Source organism: Hyperolius riggenbachi, chromosome 2 (assembly GCF_040937935.1).
Source record: "Hyperolius riggenbachi isolate aHypRig1 chromosome 2, aHypRig1.pri, whole genome shotgun sequence".
NCBI lineage: Eukaryota > Metazoa > Chordata > Amphibia > Anura > Hyperoliidae > Hyperolius > Hyperolius riggenbachi.
In genome coordinates, this window is record NC_090647.1 from 271,397,213 (window position 1) to 271,413,664 (window position 16,452).

Here is a 16,452-nt window from a genome sequence, read left to right on the forward strand (position 1 = left end):
TATTTTCTCTAGTCATACCATCATGACCAGCTAGGTAATATAATTCACATGTAACCTGCTTACACACTAAGACGTTACAGGCGCACGTTAGTGCGCCTGTAACGCTCCCCCAACGCACAGCAATGTAACACAAGTGGGCTGTTCACACAGCCCACGTTGCGTTACATGTAACGCTGCACGTTCTGCCGAAAGTGCAGCATGCTACGGCGTTAGAGCGGCTATAGCCGCGTTACACTGTTTGCACATGCTCAGTGGGGGGCGGAGAGGAGGCGGGGAGATGCAGCTACAGTAGCCGTGCACATGGCTACTTGATATTCACTGCACTGGCGACTGCTGATTGGCCGGCGGGACCACGTGATGCGGAGTGTCTCGCTCCGCATCACGTGGTCCCGCCGGCCAATCAGCGCCACTCTGGGAGACCTTATACGGATAGAGCCGCCTAACGCGGCTCACTCTACCGTCCTCTCCCGCACCACCATACGTTGCATTAGGTGCACGTTATGCGACCTTAACGTAGCACCTAACGCAACGTCTTGGTGTGCAAATAGCCTTAGGGTACCTGCAGTCAGGGATCAATCAGAAGTTGTCTGACCCAGAACCAAAGGCAAGTGCTGAAGTTATGGGCACAATTTTTGAGTGATTACAAAACAAAGTTAGAAAATAAACAATTGTGAAAAGTTTTAGCCTTAATTATAAGGAGCAGTAAAAAAAAAAGTTGCTGGCAAAAATTGGCACAAGGCAGCTGCAATTAAATTGTTATTTAACGTATTATTGTTAGGCGACGGTGATTAAAATGAAAATGTATCCTATCATTGTTAGCAGGGATTGGGGGATGTTAAGGTTAGGCACCATTAGGGGGGTCTTAGGGTTAGGCACCACCAGGGGAGGTCTTAGGGTCAGGCACCATCAGTGGGATCTTAGGGTTAGGCACCACCAGGGGTATCTTAGAGTAATGGTCCATACTCACGGGCTACAAATGTCGCCCGTGAGTATGAGCCGTTGCACGGGCGTGCACCCCGAACCGTCGCTCGTCGCTGCTGTCGCCAGGCGATTTGGCGCTTTCAATCGCCCGGCGACAGTTGCTGCTGCAGCTGACGCTAGTCCGCGTGAGTATGCGGACTAGCAACAGCAACACCCAGGGAATACCATCAATTTCCGGCGGGGGGAGGAACAACAGCAACAGCTTCCGCCGCATTAGTTGCCAGGTCCCTCCGCCGTGTGTATGCGGAGGGACCTGGCGACGAGCTGTCGCCGACCTGTCGCGCACACGCTCGCGTGTGCTAGCGACAGGCCACTTTTGCAGCCCGTGAGTATGGGCCATTAGGCACCATCGAGGGTCTTAGGGTTAGACACCACCATGGGAGGGTTCTGTGTGAGAGTAGGGAGAGGTTAGGTTATAGTTAGCTTGTACATTATAGGTTAATTTACTGATAATGCAATACTACAATTCAATTATCTACCATTTTGTTATCGTTATTTAATGACAGTACATAAGCATACATTTTACTGCAATTATTTTTTCAATCACACAATCTATATATTTTTTGTATAATAATTGTTTTCTCTTAGGAAAGGTTGAGGTATGCTTTGAATTCCAGCATGACAGCCTTGGGGTTCAGTCACACTGTGGGCAGTTTGTTGCCTTTTGGCAATGCTTTATAATGCAAATATTATGCTTTATAATTCCAGAACATTATGAAATGACTGTAAATTAGCAGGACACCTTCCCTCATAATTGCTGCATTGTACTACACTGAAAGTGATTATGACTATTGTCCTACAACTCTAAGGTCTTGTATTTTATATCAGGCAAGGGTTGTTTTCGCAGTGAAAGTGTGTGTGTTATCCTCATGTTTGTGTGGCATTCCTCCAGATTCTCCTGCTTCCTCCCACAAGCAAGTGTGGCCTATGAAGCACTGTATATAAATATACTGTAAGAATAAATATATTTTACAGCATTGAGAAGCCTCATATCAATTAATAGAAGCATTAAAAATAATTAAAATTGCTTGCACATGATGTAAGAGCCATGTTTCAGTAAAAGCAAGGCGTTTTAAATCAGGTTGATACCATTTATTTTTATTTGTATTCATTTTTAGTTAGCCAATAAATGGTATCATCCTGATTTAAAACTTCTTGCTTTTACTGATGGCTAACACGGTACAATATCCTACTGCTACTACTATGTTTCCGTAAGCTTTCTAATTAATTAAAGATGGTGTAACAGGAATAGATAGAGCACACAGTGCAGGAACTTGCATACAGGTATTTTGGGGAACACACGAGGCCGACAGGTGGAAAAGTGAAGCAGTTAAATATGATGAGCCCCCCCCCCCCCAAAAAAAAACTACTGGATAAAGTTAAGCTGTATTAGCATAAGGGACTAGGGAGTTTATGCCAGTTTAAGTTAGGATATGATTAACAGTTACTATTAGGAATAGTAATGGGTTAATTTGGAGCAAAGTTGGTCAGTATTCGATTTCTTTAAAAGATTCGGACCCGTATGCATTTAACTTTTTCTCCTGGGTTCCCCAGAGGAGATTATTTTTCATCTTGTATGTAAAATACATTTTTAGCACTTTGCAATTGAAAAAGTACCAAAAATAGGTAAAAAGGTGCTATTAAAATTATTTTGAGTATTTTTTTCGCTTGCTGGTCTTTTGATAGACATTTTATTTACAAGTTGTGAAAATATCACTTTGGAGTAAACTCAGGTGAAAAAGAGAATTGCATATGGGCCTAGGGCTCTTATTCAATTCACCTTTTCTCCTAAGTTTTCTCCTAGGAGATAATTTTTTATATTCTGTCTAAAATACCGTTTTAGCATTTTACAATTGAAAAAGTACCAAAAAGGTTCTGGAAACTAGTAATCTATCCATAGATATGCCCTTCCTGTGTCAGCTGAAGTCCCGTACACATGCTAAATTTAGTACAGGTGACTAGTATTAGTACAAGTGCAGCAGTCACTCGTAACACTTTTACCCAACATCAGTGTTGCTCGGATACCATGTCACGGATTCAAATAAATCCAGCCATGTCAGTCCCAAAATCCAGATAAGCCGTATTTGTGACCCGGATTTGGAACGGACTTCCGAATTTGAGTCGGATTTTAGCCGTGATTACCTGTAGAATCCGAGATCATGGATAAGACGTTAACGTTAATAGCAAGGCCCCCATACATGCTACAATCGCCAAAATTGCATGGATTATAAAGGTGATCAGTGGTTACAACTTACATTTTTTTGTCCAATGAAAAAGTATTGGTGATTAAATACCACCAAAACCCTCCGACTTTAGCAGTTGATAGCAAAGCCCCCTTATATGCTATAAACACCAAATTTGCAGGATATGTTAAGTATGTTCCAAAAAGACCTTTTAGTTTTTGAGATAATGGATTTTAAAGGTTCAAAGGAAAATAGTATACATTTAAATGTGGTAACTGACAGTTAATGTATTTACCACATTTACATGTAAACTTTTTTCCTTTGAAATTTCCTTTGAAACTTTGAAATTGATTATCCCAAAAACTATAAGGTCTTTTTGAAAAAATGTTTCCCTTGTTCCCACTGTTCTACTTAGCATATCCTGCAAATTTGGTATTTATATCATGTAAGGGGCCTTTGCTATTAACTGCTAAAGTCGGCGGCTTTTCAGCTTATAATCACGGATATACTTTCCACGGTCAAGGCCGTGATCACGGGCCGAATACGCGAAATAACGGCCGCATCCGTGATTGAATTCCGTGATCAATTCCCGATCACTGATTCGGATCACGATGTCGGACAGTGAAAAAATGCGAATGAATCACAGCTATGCCGTGATCACGGATTGTATCCGAGCAACACTGCCCAACATTATGACTTAACAGACCATTTTTGTTGACAATTGTTGAGCGTGTTTATGGACCTTTATTCCTCAGCAATTTTGTACAAAGCAAAAAATCTTAATCTTCTACCAGGGGGCTGGCGTATCAAAAACCATGTCTTATTGGCTTTGGGAGTGGAGGTTGAGGGTCACTTGGCTCCTTTTGGGACCCTGGGAATGCTGCTAGATGCACAATTTCCTGTATGAATTCCCCAATTCGGGAAGTGTCACAGCAAATGCTAATTTGACCCACTTCACATTCACAATGTGATCTTAAAAAATTCTGTTTTTTCTGTGAAGTCAGTTTTGCAAAGTTTTCCTGCCCATCAGCGGAAAGCATCAAATTGGTTCTGCGTTATTGTTTCTCACTGTTATTGCACTGATAAGTTCTGTACTAGAGAACTGAAATACTGACCATATCTTTCAATATACCTCTTCATATCTTCCCTCAATTACATCAGACAAAATGGCATCGCTAAGGGCCTATAACGTTGCATGATTTATTTACTGTAATATGTTACTTTTTATCAAACACGTAGAACTTCAAAACAGACATAAAGCAATAACATACCAAGAACTGTTCATGCTAATAGAGGTACATTCTTCATAAAACTCATTTTTCAATAGAACATAGTCTTTATCCCCTCTATTCCAACTGTCGTTACACAGTAATCTCATTTATGTGTTTATATTTTGCCCATGTTCGGGAAAGAAAATGAATGCTGCCTGTACTGTTTAATAATGCATCTAATATTGGCTTGCTATCAGCAGAATCCTAAGGTGTGTCTGTAATTACATTACAGCGAGCATAATAGCTTGTTTCACTGCCCATGCTTCTTTTCCAATTAACCATCACAATTCGTTCCCATTGGGGTACATGGCAATCTCTTCTTGCAGAGTGTTATGCGTGGTCAGCGCTCCCAAATCCCTAATATATGAGAATTGACTTCTCTGTCTACATTGGAAGCTTTCATAATGCTGCTAGTGCTGCTTGGTTGGCAGTGCTGGTCCCTGTCTCGCAGAAAAGCAGATTAGTACATCTCTTTCCCCATTAAGCCATCAGTTTTAATTTAACAGAGCAGCTAAGAGCATGGAGACTATTTCCTTTTGCCATTCTTATTTCAAAGGCTTGGAAGAGATAACGAATTCAAGTTAGCTCAAATGAGTCTATTTGCATTTTACAGGAAGGAAAAGAACAGAGAGACTATACTGCAATGTCTGTGTGCAACAATGGTACCAGGATTCCATCTCCACCGGAGACTGCCAATGGCTTCGCCCAGCCCACTGCTTCGGGTACCTGGCATAGACCTGAAGAAGATGCAAGAGCTGCTGAACCTCATCTTGTCAAGAAAGCCCACAGAGAAATCCTAGACCATGAGCGAAAGAGACGAGTAGAGCTGAAATGTATGGAGCTGCAGGAAATGATGGAGGAGCAGGGGTGAGTGACATTGCCACATCTTATCCCTAGGGGCAAACTGCAAAAGCAGTTTGTATATGTATTTCATGTATTTTATTTTTAAAAAATGTTTGTGTAAAAGGTTATATTTTCCTGCTAATTTCCATGCAGCTCAGACATTCTTCATTGGTACCATCTCACTTTTTGCTATTTCCAGCAGCGTCAGAGGCTGCCTGGTAACGTAGGAGCAGTGTGGTGTAAGACACATTGGTGCTGTCTATAAAGGAAGCAGTTCTAATTCTTCCAGGTCGCGCGGAGGTTGGAGAAATGGATTGTGTTGCTGTGGGAACTCAGGTGCATGTTTAATTCACAAACCAGTCAGAATACATTACAAACTACTAGAAGATGATGTTTTCGTGTAGTGAACTGGTTACAGTACACATTTGTAGTTTTAATGCTGCAATTTTTTGGTGCCCATTAAATACAATTAAGCAATTTTTTAAGGCAATTCCCCCCAAGAATGATGACTAATGTTTCTATTAATACATTTACCAATTAACTAACACAACAATTAAACAAGCAGCTAACGCTGCCATCTGGTGGCCAGTGTATTTATCTATACTCTGCATTCTCGCAGGTAACCGTTGTCTTATCTACAACATTTTAAAAAATGTTACCCTTTTTCCCATTCCCTTTAGCTAACACTGAGTAGTGTCCCTTCTTCTGAAAACTCCCCCATTACACGTACTAAGTTATTAAAGGGACTCCGAGCTCAAGTAAAAAAAGAAAGTTGTACTCACCCGGGGCTTTTTCCAGCCGAGTGCTGGTCGGGAGGTCCCACGACGGCGTCCTGGCTCCTCTCCTAGTCCCCGCTCCGGAATGGCTGACCGGCCGCAGCCCGGGCGACACTCTGCTGAGTGTCGGGCTGTTCCTTCCGCATATGACGCGGCTGACGTCACACGCCGGCCGCCTCGCGTCATCACGGCGGCTGGCGTGAAAGTACTGCGCATGCGCGATTAAAGCGCGCATGCGCCGTACTGCCACGCCGGCTGCCGTGTGACGTCAGCCGCGTCATACGCGGAAGGAACAGCACGACACTCAGCAGAGTGTCGCCCGGGCTGCGGCCGGTCAGCCATTCCGGAGCGGGGACTAGGAGAGGAGCCAGGACGCCGTCGTGGGACCTCCCGACCAGCACTGGGCTGGAAAAAGCCCCGGGTGAGTACAACTTTCTTTTTTTACTTGAGCTCGGAGTCCCTTTAAGTTCAAGCAATAACATCACACTGAGTTTTCCAATTGGGTCTCTGTTGACTTCTGGATGCATGCTGGACTCCTGCTGTCACTCTTGGGAGAGTATGTCGTTTTTGCTGCTTTCACCCTCCTCATCATGGATTGACAATGGCATTGTATCATATCAGCGACTACGGAATTCTACTTCACATTACTCAAGTAAAAATATATTTCTTACCAATATGGCATTGCTACTACTGTGGTACTGTCAAGATTTGGTAAACATAAGGGGTTCTGGCTAAATATGTGATTGTAACTAAAGATGATCAAAATATTATAAAAGCATTCTCCTTGAGCTTACATAATTTTAACATATCTGATATGTGTATACAGTCAAGCACATTACATTTTCCTGTTGCTTCTACATTTTTCTATTGTCACTTTCATTTGTCTACATGAAGCTGCTATTGTCTAGCTTACCATGCATATTCAATAGGATTCAAAAGATTTTGAACACCCCTTTTCTAGAACATCATGCTTATTTTAAAGGAAAACGCCAGACATTTTCCATTGGTTTGAGCACTTGCTAAGGAAAACTTTAATAATGTATACTTTTTCTTATAAAATTTTTCCTTTTAAAATTAAAAGTAAAAAAAAAAAAGTTCCCAATGTTTTGTTACCCAGCTTTCTTTATAATGGTTCAGTCTTGCTCAGGCAAGCAAGGAGACGAATGGCCGCACAAGTCTTACTCTTTCCACATATGATGTTAGAAGCATGTTGACTTAGCAACAATTATTGTTTCTTTACCGAAAAAAGTGTTTTTTTGCAATTTTTTTTTAGAGATCTTGATATTTCATTGTCTATAAACGAAGCATTAGTAGATTCTCCAACTAAATGCTTGCCACTGACTAAATATACTGACTAGTATTGAGCATAGTGTAATTAAAAAGGTAATAGTTTTCATGAAGTTTGTATGGCATTTATAGCAAAAATGTTCTGCTACAGCATTAAAGTCAGATATGTATTTTAGATGATAGGTGCAGTAGACATGAAAAGTATGATCTGCATACTATCTTACTGGTTCACCAGAAATTGCTCTATAAATATGGATGAGGTGGACTGGTTGACTTGTACCACAGATGTCCAGTTCCCCATCAGGCCCCCTCTGTGAGAGGCTTGGCCTGATGGTGGCTCCACCCACTGGTTGTCCAATGGCCAGTGACGGTCGTAGTGCGCGGACGGGAATCTAGCACCTCTCCTCCTCCCCATGCTGCAATAAGATATATCATATTTTCTCTAATTGGCATCCGGGACAACACGAGATCCGGTCCCGCCCAGGATCTGGGGAAACATAACCCCAAGAAGATTAAAAGCCCCCGCCCTCCCTCCAACCTCAGTTAATCTGTGTTTCCGCGTCGGAAACACCTAAGAAGAAAGCTCCCGAGTTTTGTTATTTTTGCACTCACCATTCGGTGAGTGAGTCCTTCAGGAGGTAGCGTGGCTTTTGCGGAGCAGGAGGTGACGCGGGCTACTGTCCTCCGGTGTCGGTGTATGCGGCCTAGGTGTCTGGTGTTTCTGGCCGGCATTACGCTTGTCCCCCCGTCAGACGCCGGCTCTGCAAGAGGCATCCGCGCTCTGGCCGGCGCCCGGAAGTGACGTCAGTGGAGGGCGGCCGGAAGTGGGGCGGACCTAGGAGAGCCAGGAAGGAAAAGAGCGTGCTCCTGGCGTCTCCATTGCGCTAACCAAACCTCCCGCACTATACAGTGGTATTGCGGGGGAGAGAGAGGATGTCACAGCCGAAGGGTGAGCAGCCACAGCAGCGGGAGGCAGAGGCTGTAGGCACACCTTCCAAATCCTCTGGGCAAGCGCAGCCATCGGGTACAAGTCTGGTAAGCCCTCCAGTGGAGGATGGACTTTGTGGTTTTTCTATGCTGTGTAACGATGGTTTATGGAGTCTGTTGTCTTTTCTTCTGTTTTTTAGACAAAGACTGATCCTAAGACAGCTGGTCAAGTTAAAAATTATAAACGATGTGGCTTGTGTAATAGCAAGATAGCTTTGGAGGCCCCAAGGAATTTATGTCAGGGGTGTACCGATGCTATTGTAGCCTCACATTCATCTGATATATTGAAGGGGGTAATGGAGGCTGTTAATAAGAACATGCAGGAAACTTTGGATAAATTTAAAGAGTCTTTTATCCCACAAGCTTCTGAGCACCTCCCAGGCCCTTCTTCAGGCCTTTTATCCCAATCTTCCGCCCTATCTGATATCTTTGGAATTGGAGAGGAGGGAGAGGAGGAGGGGGAAGAAGAAGAGGAGGAGGAGGGGGTTGCCGTCTCTCAGGATGAGGGTGAACAGCCCCATTCAGAGGGTTCGGATAGAGAGGAAAAAGTTAACACACCAAGACTCCTTTTTACTCCAGATGAATCTTCTGAGTTGCTCAAAGCAGTGTATACTACGGAACAAATTAAGGAACCCGTACCTGAATTAACTCCTCAGGATCAGGTCTATTCGGGTTTAGGTCAATCCAAGGGGAGAGTTTTTCCTTTTCATAAAACCCTTCAAGATATTATTACTTCTCAATGGCAAAATCCTGAAAGACCTCTATTCATACCTAAGTCAGCAAAAAGGAAGTATCCCTTTGACCAATCAGAGATTGATAAGTGGACAAAATGCCCTAAATTGGATGCATCTTTGTCAAAATACTCTAAAGACTCAGATTTATCCTTTGAAGACACTGGTGTTCTAAAGGATGTAATGGACAAAAAGGTTGATGCTCTCCTTAAAAAAGCTTGGGAATCAGCAGCCTTCGGATTCGTCCCAGGTGTTTCAGCCACATGTATCGCACGTAACCTTAGAATTTGGATGGATAATTTATTCGAACAAATCTCTAAGGGGGTTCCACTCAAAGACTATTCTGCCTCTCTGCCAGTTGTACTGAGGGCAGTCGCCTTTTTAGCGGATGCAGTTACAGAACTTATTCGCATCTCTGCGCGTACTACAGCCCTTGTAAATTCAGCGCGTAGAGCAGTGTGGCTGAAAACCTGGGAGGGAGATCAAACATCAAGGAATAGGTTATGCTCAATTCCGTTTGAAGGTAATCTTTTGTTTGGCTCAGGCCTTGACGATGTTTTATCTCGCTCTGCTGAGAAAGGCAAACAGTTCCCCAACAAAAAGAGAAGTTCTAGAGGCAAAAGACCCTTTGTCCCTATTAAACAATCTCCCGAACAATCTAAGAAAAAGAACGTGCAGAGAAAATGGTCCTTTCCTAAAGGAAGAGGTAGGGGAGGGTTCACACTCGGTAGGACTGAACCCTCCAAGCCCACTAAATGACTTACCGGTGGGAGGAAGGCTGAGATTTTTTCTTTCAGAATGGGAGAAGTTAAATCCCGACCCCTTTGTGTTATTAATTATAAAGCGCGGTTACCGGCTTCAATTTTCAGTTCAGCCTCCTCCCAGAAGGTTCGTGAATCCCCTTCCAAAAGACCCAGAAAGTGCCAGGGGCCTACAAGTGGAGATCCAAAAACTTTTAGCCAAAAGAGTAATTTTGCCGGTGCCCCCGGAAGAGGTATTCCAGGGGTATTATTCCCATGTATTTCTGGTGAAGAAAGCAAACGGGGAATTCCGCTTTATCCTGAACCTCAAATCCCTCAATCCATTTCTAATTTACAAGAGGTTCAGGATGGAAAGTATTTTTTCGGTAAGAGCCCTATTGCAGGGCAAGGAATATTTTGTTTCAATAGATCTCCGCGACGCCTACCTGCACATACCGATTTTTCACAACCATCAAAGATTTTTGAGGTTTGCAATCAGGATCCAGTCTCAAATTCATCATTTCCAATTTCAGGCCCTACCTTTTGGGATAGCATCCGCTCCGCGGATCTTTACAAAAGTTCTGGCCGAGGTTATGAAAGCTCTGAGGATCCAGGGAATATCGATTATTCCGTATCTGGACGACCTCTTGATTTTTGCAGAGACAATGGATCTGGTGTTGCAGCACAGGGACATTGTGATCAACACCTTGACAAGGGTAGGTTGGTTAATGAACTACGAGAAGTCGAATCTAACTCCTGCCCAGGAAATCACATTTTTGGGATACAGGATAAATTCCCTAGACAGAAAAATCTATTTACCCTCGGAAAAAATTACAAAGATTCATTCCGAAGTAAACAGATTACTTTTTCAAGAGACTTGCTCGATTCGCCAAATCATGAGGGTACTAGGTCTATTTTCCTCTTCAATTCCGGCAGTCACCTGGGCCCAATCCCATGGCAGGGATCTTCAATCCCTTCTCCTACTCCACTGGGACAAATCGCAGGGATCTTTGGATCTCGTGATCAGCATACCAGATCAGATCAAAGTCAGTTTGGCCTGGTGGCTAAATCCACACAGTCTAAGCAGTGGGAGAATTTGGAGACAATGCGATCCGATAAAGGTTTTTACGGACGCAAGTGCCTGGGGCTGGGGCGCAACAACAGAGGGTCAGCATGCGCAGGGGGATTGGACCGATTCAATAAGAAAGAAATCGTCAAATTTCAGAGAGCTGCTGGCGGTTCAAAGAGCGCTCCTATTTTTTCAGTCCCTGATAGAAGGAAGACACGTACGAATTTTTTTCGGACAATATCACCACAGTAGCATATCTGTCGAAACGGGGGCACAAGATCCAAGGATCTAATGCTTCTCTCGTCGGAAATTTTCGGTTGGATAGAACCGCGTATTCTATCAATAACGGCGATTCACATAAAAGGGACCCTCAATGTGGAAGCAGACTTTTTGAGCCGCCGGCAGATCAGTCAGGCGGAATGGGAACTACATCCGGAGGTTTTCAGTTTAATAACAGAGAAATTTGGAATCCCGGAGGTGGACCTGTTTGCTTCACCAACAAATGCAAAGGTGAAGCACTTCTTTTCCCTACACAGGTGTCAGGGCTCCCTGGGGCTAGACGCCCTAAGTCTGCCATTGGGATTCAAGTTGAGTTACGCGTTCCCCCCAATAACCCTTCTTCCACAGGTTCTAGTGAAACTTCAAAGAGAATCAGGGAATCTGATTCTCATAGCTCCGCTTTGGCCAAAGAGGCCATGGTATGCGGCTTTGCTGAGAATGGCGACAAGTCCACCATTTCTGCTACCGGTTCGGCCGGACTTACTGATTCAGGGGCCGCTGGTCCATCCCAAACCCCACTTATTCAGACTGGCCGCATGGATCCTGAAAGGGTCATATTAAGGAATAAAGGTCTTTCTGACAGTGTTATTGAGACTCTTCTTAAATGTAGGAAACCAGTAACTCAGAAGATCTATCGGAAAGTTTGGAAAGTGTATATAGCCTGGTGTATTTCTCACTCCAGGAATCAGGGCCTAACTAGCTCGGTATTAGAATTCTTACAGAGTGGGTTTGATATGAAACTAGCACCCAGCACTTTAAAGGTGCAATGTTCAGCTTTATCTATCCTTCTAGACAGACACTTAGCTCAGGAGGATTTAGTAAAAAGTTTCTTTAAAGCTTTAAAAAGGTCTACACCAGTCAGGCAAAAGATTTTTCCACAGTGGGATCTCTCTCTTGTCCTTAATGGCCTCACGAAGTCCCCCTTTGAGCCAATAGAAGGGATTGACATTAAATTTCTGACCCTCAAATTAGCTTTTCTGATCGCAGTCACATCTGCGAGGCGGTTGAGTGATTTGCAAGCCTTATCAGTTAAAGACCCCTTCCTAATCATATGTCCAGATAGTGTCAGACTTAGATTAGATCCGGCCTATCTACCTAAAGTGGCATCCGAGTTTCATAGGTCTCAAGAAATTATCCTACCTTCCTTCTGTTCTAATCCTTCGGAGGAGAGGGAGGAGAGATTTCATTGTTTAGACGTCAGGAGATCCCTGTTGGTTTATTTAAAGAGAGCAAGGGAATTTCGAAAATCCACCAGCCTTCTAGTTCTATTTTCGGGGAAGAATAAGGGTCTTCAGGCATCAAGGCAAACCATAGCCAGGTGGGTTAAACAGGTTATTTCATTAACATATGAGAAAAGTGACTGTCAGGTACCAGATAATATTAAGGCACATTCTACCCGATCATTATCCACATCCTGGGCAGAAAGGGCAGGAGCCACCATACAGCAAATATGCCAAGCTGCAACATGGTCGAGTGCATCAACCTTCATCAGACATTACAGGGTGGATGTACTATCCCAACAAGATCAATCGTTTGGCAGAAAGGTGCTACAGACAGTGGTCCCTCCCTAAAGGTGAGTCTTTAACCTTATTAAAGACTTACTTGTTTATCTCTCGTGTTGTCCCGGATGCCAATTAGAGAAAGACTCCTATTAGACCTACCGGTAATGGAGTTTCTGATTGGCATCCGGGACAACGGCTATAACCCTTCCCTTTCCTATCTGGCACCTTTCCTTTCTGAATTAGTTCACGAGGAGGATTTTTTATAATAGTCACGGGAGAGATCTATTTTTTTACTTCCTTCATCTTGGTGTTCGACTTAGTTTCCTTTAGAAGCACTGAGGTTGGAGGGAGGGCGGGGGCTTTTAATCTTCTTGGGGTTATGTTTCCCCAGATCCTGGGCGGGACCGGATCTCGTGTTGTCCCGGATGCCAATCAGAAACTCCATTACCGGTAGGTCTAATAGGAGTCTTTTCATCTCGTGAGAACACAGGACATAAAAGTTCCTCATCAGGTCCGCAGAGCGAGAGGATTGGTCACCATATAGGCAAAAGTGTTCCCTAAATGGTTATAATCCAGGGGTGTACTGTATACTATACAAAGCTAATCTTGTCATTTGATGTTGATGACACTGACACAGCTTGACAAAGTAGGGTCTCCCTCCAAAATGTTGTTCCTGTAAGAAACTGTACGTTTCACACCTTCATTCCGGCACCAGCAACTCATTAGTAAGAGCTGCAAACACGACTCTCATCAGTAAGTCCGTTGCGTTACAGCTTCTTGATTACCTTCCTAAGGAAGGGTAATCAGGTTACCTTCTTTCTATACTAAGTTACATCTAAACTAAGTATATACAGATACAGATAGTGCATACAAGATGTCAAAACATAACTAAAGATTATTATAGCCAGCAGGGACAGGAGGCAGAAAAGTGCCTCTCCTGATGCCGGCGGTGGGTTTTATACAGACCAGAAAAGAGTTAACTGGAACATCATCTGAGCCTTCCCCCCAAGCCTACAATTGGCTCAGACCCCCTATGGTGTCATGATACACACCTACTTGATTACTATTCTATGAGCCCCTTGTCCTACATACAAGGAATCTACTATTTTGAGAAACATGGGCTATGTTTACCTTTCTGCCGCCTCCCCGTCGGGGCATCGTATACCGATGGCCTTCTATCAGGAACAACCAGAACCATATTCCTGGTGGCTGCCTGCCATCATCTCTTCTAAGAGAACCTCTTCTTAAAGGTATACTCTGCAAACAAGCCTTTTACCTAAAACTCAGGGCCGTTTCACATTACAAACGCGGATGGCCACGCATGCGGAACGCAACGCGTACGAACGCCCGCCATCCGCGTTTGTATGCGTTGCGTGGCTGATCCCATCACTGAAAAGTGAATGGGAGAGCCGCGCGTTTTTGCTAAATCTGCGTGCAGCATGCGTTCCCGGACCGCACAGGTCCGGAACGCATGCAGTGTGAACATCAGACAGTGCACTCTATGCACTGTCTGATGTCGTGCGTGTCGGCCTCCTGCACGCGTTTCCAAAACGCGGCTGGAAACGCGTGCAGTCTGATCGGGCCCTCGGTCCAAATAACTGAGGCCTACTTAAATTATAACAGTTCCATTACTTGCTGCTGCTTGCATTGTGTCATGTATGTCTTCAAATAAAAAGAGCATAATTACATTTCGATGGTGCTGACTGCCACTTTCTACAATTACTTGCAAGCTTGAAGGTGCTGACAAGCTTCTGACCTGGCACATCAATAGGATTATCACAGGTGTGCTTTCCACTTAATACATTTATGTATTAACTTTCAAGGGTTGATCTTGATTATTTAGTAGCTGGTATATCAGGGTAGTGCTATATTCTCAGATCTATGGACTTAAACATTACATGAAATATCTTTTCCCATACGGTTTTCTTTAGGGACACTAAATGAACATGTTAGCACCAGAGGAGACAGTGTGCACTGTGTGAAAGCAAATAGTGTGTATGAACTTGGCTAATATGTGAAAACAGATCTAAAATAAACTGTGGAGTTGGGTGTAGGTCCTGATGCATTTGACATCCATCAGAATTTTTCATAAGATATTTCATCATAAATGATGCAAAGCAATATCTCCAATACACAGTCATTTGTTCTACCAACAACAGCATTATTCAGTAGAATCCGCTCAATAAGTGAGAGATACCAGGGCACCTGAGTAAATATTTTATTCATTCATTGCACTTTCTCATGGCACTTACATGGACTGACAAATCCCCTGCATGTTTATATCAAGCAAAAAGGAAATAAAACTTGATTTCAGTGGACATGTATCAGTGCTCAATAACAAAACTTAAACTGCTTGAGCATAAAGTGGACCTAAAATTTGTATCTGAAATTCCATGTAAAAGTCCCATAAGGCTGCCTTCAGTTTTACAAAAAGATCTTTTAGTCGCTAAAGATAAGTTGTGAAATGCAGGCATGCTCTCTTTGATGTCCTCCTACAGCCTCTACAGCAGCTCAGAGGCTCAGATGAGGTCACATTGAGGGAGAGAGTGTGGACAAGGTCCTTGGCATCACTAGTGTTAAACATTCAGATCTCGTATTTGCAAGGCCGTATGTTGGTAGCGGAATGGTTACCAATGCGCTAACTCTGTCTGTAATGATGATCTTGGAGGCTCATCATATGGACGATTTTCTGGCAGCACTGCTGATGGTTGAAGACTGTCACAAGGAGCCAGACTACAAGGTGAGAGTGATCTTAAAATTGAGGACATTGTTTATATTTAATTTACAGGTACCCTCTGACACCAGGGATTTGGAGGGGCGCCTAATAAAGACTTGGGGGGAAACTCTGTCAAACTATGATTTGGAGGGGACTCTGCCCAATTATGATCTTGGGAGCTCTGCTTAATCATGTATTTGGGTGGAGTACTGGCTAATTATGTTTAGGGAAACATTACCTCACTGTGATTTGGAACGGACTCTGACTAATTATATTTGGTTTGGAACAGTGCTGATAAGTTGCCTCCCTGCCTATTTATATGAAATGCTGTCTACTTATGTTTGAGGGGACACAGTGCCTAATGTTTTTTGTGTGATGCATTCTGCATGATTATGATGGACACTTGGACTGACTGTGGAGGAAGTGCTGTCTAATTATATTGTTTTGAGCCAACAATCTAGCTAACTCTGTTTCTTGGGGTCACGTTGATAATTATGATGTTTGGGACACACTGCTGAGTTATGTTTTGTTTGGGAAACACATGTTGTGTTGGGGGATAATAATCTAACTAGTAGTAGTAAAAAAAAGTGTTCATTTTGTTACATCTCGTATGGCTGTTTGCATATTTTAACGAGGGCCTTAGTTAGTCAAAGAGAGGGGGCTTCTTTCAAAGTTTTGCTGGCCAGAACCACTGACTTTGAGTTACACCACTGCTAGGTTCATACACATTTGGCTTCACCCATTTTTCAGCATTGTATACAATGAACAGAGGCGCCAAAAGTATAAGATTAGATTAAATGAGCTTAAAAACCAACTTAAATGGCAAAATTGAAGGAGGAAGTGGTGGTCTTACCTCCCTCAAGCAGATACGACAACGACTGCGATTCAGACAGTCAAACACATTTATTAGGAACTCCAAAAAGAAATGCAACGCGTTTCGCAGGTTCAACCCCGCTTCATCAGGCAATATAGGGAGTTTTACAAAAACTTTGATACTCCTCCCTATATTGCTTGATGAAGCGGGGTTGAACCTGCGAAACGCGTTGCATTTCTTTTTGGAGTTCCTAATAAATGTGTTTGACTGTCT

At 43.3% G+C, this 16,452-nt stretch overlaps 1 protein-coding gene across 8 annotated transcripts in view; it reads left to right on the top strand.

Moving 5' to 3' along the window:
- The window catches only part of SRRM3 (serine/arginine repetitive matrix 3), a 455,592-nt gene that overhangs the window by 189,768 nt on the left and 249,372 nt on the right, over nt 1-16,452 (top strand). For all 8 annotated transcript variants that reach the window (XM_068268670.1, XM_068268671.1, XM_068268672.1 and 5 more), the window contains one exon: nt 5,049-5,302. In XM_068268670.1, coding sequence (XP_068124771.1) covers nt 5,079-5,302 — 224 coding nt within the window. In that variant the 5' untranslated portion in view covers nt 5,049-5,078. The remainder of the gene's footprint in view (nt 1-5,048; nt 5,303-16,452) is intronic.